The following is an 11,359-nucleotide window of genomic DNA, read 5'->3' on the forward strand; positions in this document are numbered from 1 at the left end:
AACTCCGAGTCTAGGAGCTCCTTCGAGGTGCGGATGGGAAGCTGGAGGCCCCGCAAACCTGTATCCTGTGCCGTCAAAAAAGTGCTCATGGCCTCCGCCACAAAAAGAAAAAGAAAGGGCGCCAAGGGGCACCCCTGCCGCACCGAGCGCGAGAGCTGGAACCTCTCTCCGCGCACGCCCTGTATCAGCACCTGGCTATGAGCCGATGTGTAGAGTGCAGAGACCCCACGGATCCACTGAGGGGGGAAGCCCATCCTCTCCATAGTGCCTTCCAAGAAGGCCCAGTCCACCCGATCATATGCCTTCTCGAAGTCGAGAAGAAGCACTGCCAGATCCTCCTGTCGAAATCTAGCCAGAGCCATAGCCTCCCAGAAAGAGAAAATGTTATCCAGAATGCTCCTATCCTGGATGAAGCCTGTCTGCGTGGAGTGGATGATGTCCGAAAGGTGAGGCTGAAGCCGCCTGCTGATCGCCTTAGCTAGGACCTTGTAGGCCGTGCCTAGCAAGGTGATCGGTCTCCACTGTCTAATCTCCAGTCTGTCTCCTCCCTCTTTGGGGATCAAGTGGATCAACCCCTCTGCCATGCTGTCCAGCATGACTCCTGACTCCATAATCTCCTGGAATGCCAATCTGAAGTCCCTATGTAAGAGGCCCCAGTACCTCTGGAAGAAGGCCACCGAAAGACCGTCCTCTCTTGGGCATTTGCCCCGAGGTAATGCCTGAAGAGCCTCCTCCAGTTCCGTATCCGAGAAGGGGGAGAGAAGGGAGTGCTGCAAATGGGCCGGCACAACCGGTCTCGTGAAGCTCCAGACTGCCTCCCGAGCCTCTCTCACCCTGTCATCTGCTGGCTCAGCAGAGAGAAGATCCCTGTAAAAATCTGTGGCTATAGCCCGAACCCTGGGGGGATCCACCACAACCTGGCCATCAGCCTGCCGAAGACGCCTGAGACCCTCTCGTCTGAAGCGAGGCCCTGTCGCCTCAAAGAAATCTCGAGTCACTCTGTCTCCAGCCTGTGTCCAAAAAGAAGCCCGAGCATGGAATCGGAACTCCACCCTCCTCTCCTCGATGGATCTGATCTCAGTGCGAGCTGACTCCATCTGCTCTGAGATCCAAGGGCTCGTAGGATCCCTCTCCTGGAGTCTCTGGAGGGACGCTAGACTCCTCCGTAGGCTCCTCTCCTGCTCTCTGAAGGCCTCGAGCCGGTCCAAGGCAGCCTGTCTGAGCATCTGGCTGATCTCCTGCAAACCACTGGCAAGATCGCTGGCTGCCGATCCTCTTCTGAACTGCAGCTCCTGCCAGACCTGCTCAACTCTGATCGCAATCTCGGGCTCCTCTATGAGACAATCTGGAATCCGGACGCTCTGGCCCTGCTCCCCTCTCGTGGGGTCCTCGATCTGGAGAAGCACTGGAAAGTGGTCTGAAAACGAGGAGCCTGCGAGTATGCCCACTGTGCCACCTCTATCACAGGCCCACTCATCAATGTAGAACCTGTCGATGCGGGAAAGGTTAACTCCTGTGGCCCGTCTATCCGAGCGCGAGAAAGATAGACTCCCCTGCAACCTGCCAAACTCCGGGAGAGTCCACGGATCTTGGCCTCTCACCTGTAGCACTAGTTCCTCCCAGGCAGCGAGCTCCGGCCCATGAATGGTCTCCTGGCTGCCCCCCATCCTGTCCTCTGCATCCTCCAGCATGTTGCAATCCCCTCCGAGGCACCAGTGGTCTGCCAAGGGGAGGGACTGCCTAATGGTGCTCCAGAACTCGGCTCTCCCGGTCGCCCCATTAGGGGCGTAGAAGTTGAGGAAGCCAATGCGGTCTTCCCCAACCCGAAGGATGATCCACTGCGCGCGACCCTGGACCAGAATGCCAGAGTCCACAACCTCGGATAGAAGCTGCTCGCTGACTGAGATGCATACTCCACCCTGGTTCCCCTGGGAGCCATATGCCGGTGACCAAAAAGTGTGACTCCTGCCTGGCAAGATCTTCCCGCAGGTGCGGGTACGCCCGGCAGAAAGGTGGTGCTCCTGGATGAAAAGGATATCTATGGGTCCTCCAACGAGAGCCCTCTGGATCTCCTGGCGAAGTCTGCCCCGACCAATGTAGCAGCGATGTCCACCGAGACCCTGGATGTTCCATGAGAGGATCCTCATGGATGAGCTATGGCAAGTGAAGCAGCCTCCACTGGCTCACCCCTCTCAGCCGGCCCGGATGATCTGCCCTCCACTCTGTGAGTCTTGGGCGCCGGCTTGGAGGGAGAATAATCACTGTCTGTCCGGGTGCAGAGTCTCTCCAAAAAGAGGGTGACCTGTCTCTGTGTCCAGCCCCACTCCGCCTTCGCCCTGTCCAGGGCATAGGCGTGAGACCAATCCTCTGCATATATGTATCTAAAGGTAGGCTGCACCCTCGGGGCGGCATGGAGGAGAATCAGAAGCACCGCCTCAACTAAGGTGTGGACCGGATCCGCGTATACCAAACAAGCTCATGCGGGCTGAGTGTAATCGGGTCTGCAATAGGTCCGTGAGCCCCAAGTCACTGAAGTGGTGAGAAAACTCCAGTATCTGATCACGCAAAACTTCCTCTACAGAGTTGCAATCCCATGCTGTGCCTGGGGCAACACTGAGAGGAAAGGAGAAAGCCACCATGCTGCTCACCCACTGAGGGAGAACGAGAAGGATGGCACACCACACAAACTCGCAAGTGCGCGACCAGTGTCTCGAACGGGCCAGCATCCAGCTGGAGGCACCTGAAAAAACCGTAATCCACTGGTAGCCCCATCACTCGCGGGGGCCCCCCAGGGGAGGCTGGAGAGAACTCTGTGTGGCGGGCGAAGCAAGAATCGCCATCTCCACCGGCCCGGAGTGGCGGTGGAACAGCCGCTGGACTGAGCTCTGGCCTACCCAGCTGCGCTGCCCCAGGGCAGTGGGTGGTCTGGCGAAGTATCCTGGAGAGGCCGAGGGAGGGATGGGGGCTCGCGGCGAGGAGGGGGGAGAGCGAGGAGAGGATGGAGAAGGATCTGCCAGAGGATAGGTGTCAGGGGGGGCCGCCGGGGGAGAGGGGGGGGTGAAAGGAGTGCTCTCCGGGTGAGGGGAAGGGGAGCCGGGGGTCGAAGAGTGCGGCCCGAGATCCTCAGGAATCTGCTCCAGGGAGGGGGCGGGGCCCCCCGCGGGGGGAGGCGGGAGCGGGGTCTCCACGTGGGAGGCTCCACCAGCGGCCTCAACGGGCACTAAGTCTGAATCCTCGTCCATCGGGGTGGGACCTGCTGGCCGCCTATCCCTGACAGGAGCATAAGTGCGGGTAGGTGCCTGTACGCCAACCGGAGTCGCCTGTCCGCCAACCTGTCCGCCAGCCTGTGCTGCCTGCTGGCGTCTGCGACGGTCCCTGCGGGCCGGGCGTTTCCGCCGGCGAACCTCCTGCCATCCGCCAGCCTCCTGGGACTGCGCGGCATCCTCCGCCGGGGCCTGCTCGTCAGATGATGGCGCCTGCTGTGGCGAGCCAGGGATGTCCGGTCTCTGAGGTGGATGGCCACCCCTCGGGACTCCTGCAGGGGGTCCAGAGGCGGCATAGCGTGAAGGATGAACCCCCTTGCGGGGACAGGCGCGTGCGAGATGGCCCATCTCCCGACATGTGTAACACTGGCCGGGGAGGCCCGAATACTCCACGCGCTGTATCATATGTCCTCCAGAAAGACAAGGGAGAAGGATCGTCTTCGGGAGGGACTCCGGTGACGGAACCACAACCCGAATGGCCGGGAGTCCTGCTGCCCGAGCAATCACTGAAGCCGCTGTCTGAGGCGTCTCCACCACCTGCCCGAACGCCTTGCCAATGGATGACAAGAGGGGCAAGTACTCCCTACGGAGTCCAGGAAAGCAGATAGTGACGGGGAAACCTGTCGCGCCTGCTAGCGGGTCAGAAGCGGGGTCGAAACCATGAGTCCATCGCGCCAGGAACGCCCGAGATGAGCGGAGGGCAATGGGGCTCCGAGCCAGCACCATCTGAGCTGCCTGTGGGGACTCGAAATCCACCTGGTAGTAGCCACGTCCCAAAAAATCTACGCTGACGATCTTGGCGGGCACGCCAACAAGGCTGCCTTGCAGAAGGTCGCGAAGCTCTCTCCGCATCGGACGGCTACCCACTATCTTGCAGACCAAGGAGGAGGCCTCGAGCGGAAACTGTGGAAACAAACAACTGAAGATCTTCAGCTGTGAACTCCAGACGGAGACCGGAATCGGCAAGGTTAGTCGGAGCGGCTTCCATGGAGTCCTCCAGAGGGAAAAGGCCAGAAACCGGGGTCACCAACGGGAGGGACACAGCCCTGCGAAGAAAAAGAGAGGCGGAGGGCTACAGGATAGCGGGGGCGGGGCGGGGGGGGGAAGCTGAGGCAGGGAAGAGTTAGCGGTGGGCGGCGGGGCGAGACGGAAGGGAGGAGAGGGAGAAGGCGGAGGGGAAGAGATGCGCCGCGCAGGAGAAGGCGGAGGGGGGAGAGGTGGCGGGGGAGAGAAGAGAGGCGGGGGAGAAGGAGGCGAAGGGGTTAGAGAGGCGGAGGAAAAGATGACGGGGGGAAGGAAGCAAGCGGTGGGGGGAATGGCGGGGAAGGCAGAGTGGAAGGTGGCGAAGGAAGAGAAGGCGGGGGGAAAGAAGGCGGAAACGAGGAGGGAGGCGGGGAGCGAAGGCGGGGGAGGACGCGAGGCAGAAGACGGGGGAGAGATGGCGAAGAGGGGCGCAATGAAGGAGGCGGGGGAGAGGGCGGAGAAGAAAGCGGCGGACTGGCGGGGGGGAGAGGGGGGCGCGATGGCGAGAAGCAGCGGGGGGGGGGGGGGGGGGGGTGGGGGGGGAGAAGCGGAGCTCGCAGGCATGCCCAATTGACCTTGTGTCAAATGGGGGTGATAAAATTTATCGGGGGAAAAGTGGTAGTTTCTTTTAATTGATATTGATTGTTGACTTCCAACGAACTCAAATTTTATGGAAGTCACAAACCTTAGGTGTTTGATATTCTAGATAAAGCCCTGAACTTGTGTGAGTTCCTCTGCAGTTCGATAGTTTTTCGTTGTATTGCATTTGAATTGGTCATCTTGATTACTTCCAGTAGTCTAGTGATAAACAATGCTTTTAAAAAATATATAATTACGCACCCCCCACTTGATGATGTGGTATTGGGATCCAATTGCATCTCATTGTTTTCCGTTTTCAGATCAGTAATGGGATGCCGTGGTTTGCATTAAGCAAGTTGTTGACATGCTTTCAATCCTTTGATTATGTGCAAATGATAGATTCTTGGTTCACGCATCACTTGAATTTATTGCAGAGCTGACACCTGAATCGAGGGATGCACTACCACCTACTGACTCACGATTTAGACCAGACCAGCGTGCATTGGTATGTGTACTCATTATAAGCCGGACGATACCTCTCTCTCTCTCTCTCTCTCTCTCTCTCTCTCTCTCTCACACACACACACACACGCGCGCGCGTGCGCACGTGCACGTGCACGTGCACATGCGCGCCCACACACAGGAGCACATCTTGAGAGATCCCACCGTAGGGAGTTCTTATCACGACCTCTAGACAGTTTGGTGCATCTTGATACCCACCGCTCGTCTTTGGACATTTCAGAGACCCATAGCATCTCACACGCTGAGAATTTGTGGAACTGCATCTCCTACCCAGAGACCACTTATAGCCCAAAGAGGGATCATGGACATGTTCCGTGGAGGTACGGACGGTTTACCACACAGCCCGTTGAAGGACAGGGTCCTCACCAAGGTCTATATGTACGAGTGACCTTGAAACCCTATCAGCAGAGTACTTGGATAAGGGTCACTAATATCCTCCTCGCACCATTTGCACTTAAAAATTATATATTGTTTTATATATCGTGTTGGAAGTTCTAGGGGATGCTCTTGCATCTCCCATCAGATGCTTGTGTACACATTGTACTATTTTGGTTTTGTATGCCACTTGGGCCTTTAACAGACATTCATAACTATCTCTCTCTCTCTCAACACACACACACACACGCGCGCTTTCAGAGCTCTTCTTAGCTCTTCTTAGAGGTGCACTCAGGTGTATGAGGTGCGCAGTAACCATGAAAGTTAAGAATATGTAACAAATGTTTTTCCCTGCCGCACAGGAGGATGGGGACTTGGAAAAGGCTACTCCAGAGAAGATTCGCCTTGAAGAAAAGCAGCGTGAAGCTTACAAAAAGCGGAAAGAACAGGGACAAGAGTGGAATTGCATGTGGTTTCAACAAGTAAGTAAATTGTGCGAGTTTTTCATGGATTGAATGCTTGTTTATACTCAGATGGGGTATAGTCTCTCCTCTTTCTATCCAGAAAATGCTGCTCTGACCAAGATTTTTCTTCTAGAGGGTTCCGGGTGTGTCACAGATAAAGATGGCAGTAGAAGGTGATGAGGAGCCGACGTGGATTTTCAATGGGCGGTACTGGGTTGCGTGTGAAAGGCAGGACTGGAAAAGCTGCCCGGACATTATGTAATATGAAAGGGGGTTTTCTCAAAGATAGGGTATGAGAAGCTTAAGCAGGAATGCCAGCACATTATGGTATCGGGACACTTGCACCTAGTATGTCTGGAATTATATAACAACATGGATTTGGACTAGACAGATGTACGTATGTGGCTGCGGAAGGGACGGAGATGTGATCCTGTAAGGTAAGTAAAATTCTTCCTTGGGAACTACAACACTAATAGGGTATTCAGATTATCATATATCCATTTCCAAGCCCTGAATTGAGGGCTTTCAGTAATAATCTATCCCCAGAACTACAGCTGAAGGCTTTTTTCTGGACATGGCAAGTCCTCTTTTTGCTCAAGCCTTTGCATGGTAAGGGCTGCGCAAACCCCTTTTCGGGGAGGAATCATGCAATTGAGCATTCAATCCACCCCACATATCAATAAAAAAAAATCCCTACAATAATAATTTTCTGTTACTTCTAGTTACATCTTAATTGGTGATTGTGGTGACTCAAAAGAAAACCCAAGGGTTCTTTCACATATTTTCCTGCCGGTTGCATGGGTGCGGGGCTTAGACACTGAAAATTGCCCACCGAATGCTGGTGGGCAGCCAAGATGGGTCACCCTGATGGGCATGCTCTACATGTGTAACCAGCATAAAATGTACTGTCTTGATGAAAGTTAAGCGTAAAATGTACAGTCACATTGAAAGTGCAGCATCCTTTTGCCTTTGCATTTGTGCATTTGTTGCTGCCAGGCAAGGTTGAAGGACAGGGAGTCTTCATAAGGGATTGGTATAGGCTTCGTACAGTTCCTTTCTGCTCCAACTCCTCAACAAGCTTCATTATTCCAAGTATCTCCATATGAGATGTAGTACCCTCAAAAGACTAGATGATGTATTGCTCATTGATCGATTTATGGTTGGTCTCAAGAGCAAGAGGCTTCATGACCATCTCTACTTGTCTAGACACATCATCTTCGATGAGTGTTGTCGCAAGGTAATAGATGTAGTGGACAATCTTCAAAACAAGGATGTAGAAGTCATCCACCCAAACTAAGAGAGAGGGGGTGCATCATCCAAAGTCTCATCATCGGCCAAGGGTACCCAACCGGTACCAGTTAGAGTCCTAGTCAAGGACATGACCATGGATGAGTTGGCAAAGAATATGTTCGACCATTTAGGCCAGCAGTGTCAGGGCTAGCCCAAAGGGCAACCTCAAGGCCGCCCCCAGCCAAGACCTCAAGTAGGACACCCACACCTATTCCTACGAAGAGGTATGGTTTGGTGCACAATTGGCTACCAAAATCATACAAGTTGAGAGTGTCCAATGTTGAGACCTAGAGAATAACAATTTTGTACTCATTGCCAGCTCTACGGGAACCATGACATAGCTCATTATTGGTAACAACACGGAACCCAACATGGTGGACTCCGATACCACGACAGATGCTCAACGAAACCATTGGCCTTGCCAACCCCACCTGTCACGTTCATGCCCGTGCCATGGCTAACCCTGTGTAGGAACAATCTTAATCCCTAATTAGTAAGCATTTAAGTTAGTATCACAGCATCATCATCAGTGGCATTAGCAGCACATCATCAACATGATGATGATGATCATCATCACCAGTTTCAGCAGCATAAGTACCATCAGCAGCATAGTCATCATCATCATGGAGTTGGGAACCTTGTTGGCTGGGCTTCAGCCTGTTGTCGTTGGCAGCCAACAGGGAACTCAGTGGTCTTACTAGAGTAGCATTTCATGGCCAGCAGGCACAATCTCCTCAACAGGAACAAGCTCCAATGTATACCTATAAATACGCTTTACTAAGAGGTATGTATAGACCACGTAGTTGCCATATCCACCTCCAATACTACCACCTCAACAAGTTCCTCCAAGAACTGCACCAATACAATGGTGTACTCGATGACCTTGCTCGTAGAGGTAGCAAACCATAAACAAGAGAGATGAGTATTAGAATATTTCGGAGGTCATTTGGAGGGTCTTTTAGAAGAGAGAAAATAGAAGTAGACCAATGAGCAAGCGGGCAACGTAACGTTGAAAAATAGCTATATTCAAATAAAAAAATTTAAAAACTTTGACTTATAATCAAAAAACTATCGTATTCATATAAAAAGTAACATTCATACAAGTTGAGAGTGTCCAATGTTGAGACCTAGAGAATAACAATTTTGTACTCATTGCCAGCTCTACGGGAACCATGACATAGCTCATTATTGGTAACAACACGGAAACCCAACATGGTGGACTCCGATACCACGACAGATGCTCAACGAAACCATTGGCCTTGCCAACCCCACCTGTCACGTTCATGCCCGTGCCATGGCTAACCCTGTGTAGGAACAATCTTAATCCCTAATTAGTAAGCATTTAAGTTAGTATCACAGCATCATCATCAGTGGCATTAGCAGCACGTCATCAACATGATGATGATCATCATCATCACTAGTTTCAGCAGCATAAGTACCATCAGCAGCATAGTCATCATCATCATGGAGTTGGGAACCTTGTTGGCTGGGCTTCAGCCTGTTGTCGTTGGCAGCCAACAGGGAACTCAGTGGTCTTACTAGAGTGGCATTTCATGGCTAGCAGGCACAATCTCCTCAACAGGAACAAGCTCCAATGTATACCTATAAATACGCTTGACTAAGAGGTATGTATAGACCACGTAGTTGCCATATCCACCTCCAATACTACCACCTCAACAAGTTCCTCCAAGAACTGCACCAATACAATGGTGTACTCGATGACCTTGCTCGTAGAGGTAGCAAACCATAAACAAGAGAGATGAGTATTAGAATATTTCGGAGGTCATTTGGAGGGTCTTTTAGAAGAGAGAAAATAGAAGTAGACCAATGAGCAAGCGGGCAACGTAACGTTGAAAAATAGCTATATTCAAATAAAAAAATTTAAAAACTTTGACTTATAATCAAAAAACTATCGTATTCATATAAAAAGTAACATTCTTTTGGAGAACGTGACTAACAATAGCAATAAACATGCCTTTTCATCTAAAAAGTAGCGCTTTCTTGGAGAATGTGACTGAAAATAGCAATAAAGAGGCTTGACCAAGTACGAAGCATATATTTTCTTTTGACGCAAGAGAGAGAGAACTTTGAATGTTCTCTTCATTCCTCGATCTTCTTCTTCTTGTCTTGCTCTTCTCATCGTCGTGTCTTCTTTTTCTCGTTCTATTCCTTTTTTCCAAAAATAGCTATAACACACCAATGCTCGAAAAAAGTTGTTTTCCAAAACACCAATACATTAGATAGCCATTTTGAGCTATAAAAGAGAGAGCAAAAACAATCAAGCTTAAATTATCTGGCAATCAACTATGTGATTACATCAAATAGCCATTTAAATCCATACAAGGGAGAGCAAGGAGAATCAAAGCACCAATGTGCTTGAAATGGCTATGACAGCCATTTGGAGCCATACAAGGGAGAGCAAGGAGAATCAAAGCACCAATGCGCTTGAAATGGCTATGATAGTCATTTGGAGCGATATAAGGGAGAGAAAGGAGAATGAAAACACATATGCACGCTAAATGGCTATGATGTTAAAATGTAATGGGGGAAAAACTTCTCGTGAGGTCACCCATCCGAGTATTGTCACCAAACGAGTGCACTTAACAAGGTTCCACAAATTGATTTAGCCATCCAAACCTTAGAATCTTAAAGTGTTAAAGGCCTCCAATCTATCTAATTTGAGGTGATCTTACAAGTAGGCACTCCTTTCCAACATCTCCTCTTGGTGCCAACTTGTCCACTTAAGAAAAATGCTGAAATTTGCTAATTTTAGTTATAAATACCGACAAATGGGTTAGTTTTCGTTCACAAAACTGGTTTGAGCTATAAAAGAGAGAGCAAAAACAATCAAGCCAAAATTATGTTGGGCACATCTTTCGAAAATTGATTCGTTGGGCTTTTCGAGATGTGAGGTGATATGTCGATCGTACGGTTGAGGTTTAACGTTCAGCCGAAAATAGAAACTACTATTTTTTTTTCAAATCTAGTTTCTAGTGTTAGTGGAGAGAGAGAGAGAGAGAGAGAGAGAGAGAGAGAGAGAGAACTTCAGTCTGTGTGTGTGTGTATATATATATATATGTATATATATGTATATATATATATATATATATATATACACATCTCACACACACACACACACACACATGCACCATCTCACAGATATATATATGCACATATACGCAAGGCAAGACTTAGATGGCCATTTGGCGCGATAAGGAGGTTATGTAGAATTTGTGTGATCTCCTATGCATGCCAAAAGGCTCTACACACACACTCTCTCTCTCTCTCTCTCTCTCTCTCTCACACACACACACACACACACACACACATATCCACACAAAACCTTTTACAGTACATAAAAATGTGTGTTTTTGTGTTTATGTGAAAGAGTGCCATTTGGAGTGCATAAAGTATTCTAAAGCAACTCATGCATCCCTATGGAGTGCATAAAGTATTCTTCTCTATTCCCTTAGTCATTTTAGCACACACATGGTTATCTTTCACACACACACACACACACACACACACACACACACAATCGCACACATAGACACACCTACATCACTATAAGTTGGTTTGTGTGTGTGTGTGTGTATAAGATAGCCATTTGGAGCTATAAGAATATTCTAAAGCAACTCTATAGGAGCACAAGATACAAAGCAATGGTCCATAGCCATTTAGCGCGCATACTACGTTCCAACATTGTTAAGGTCTAAATATTGCACCAAACGGCACTAGAATTCAGAGTATGTGTATGTGTCTCTGTGTGTGTGTGTGTGTGTGTGTGTAATACAAAAGAGTACTAAAATTCATCATACTTTCTTTCAAGTTTTCTTCTTTGCT

At 50.1% G+C, this 11,359-nt stretch overlaps 1 protein-coding gene across 9 annotated transcripts in view; it reads left to right on the top strand.

Moving 5' to 3' along the window:
• LOC147614253 (uncharacterized) overlaps positions 1–6,946 on the top strand; it is a 41,579-nt gene extending 34,633 nt beyond the window's left edge. For all 9 annotated transcript variants that reach the window (XM_086780799.1, XM_086780796.1, XM_086780801.1 and 6 more), the window contains 3 exons: positions 5,300–5,370; positions 6,125–6,244; positions 6,360–6,946. In XM_086780799.1, coding sequence (XP_086636925.1) covers positions 5,300–5,370; positions 6,125–6,244; positions 6,360–6,488 — 320 coding nt within the window. In that variant the 3' untranslated portion in view covers positions 6,489–6,946. The remainder of the gene's footprint in view (positions 1–5,299; positions 5,371–6,124; positions 6,245–6,359) is intronic.
• Positions 6,947–11,359: the final 4,413 nt, after the last annotated feature.

Source organism: Cibotium barometz, chromosome 42 (genome assembly GCF_041138505.1).
Source record: "Cibotium barometz isolate CiBa-2024 chromosome 42, ASM4113850v1, whole genome shotgun sequence".
Taxonomy (NCBI): Eukaryota; Viridiplantae; Streptophyta; class Polypodiopsida; order Cyatheales; family Cibotiaceae; genus Cibotium; species Cibotium barometz.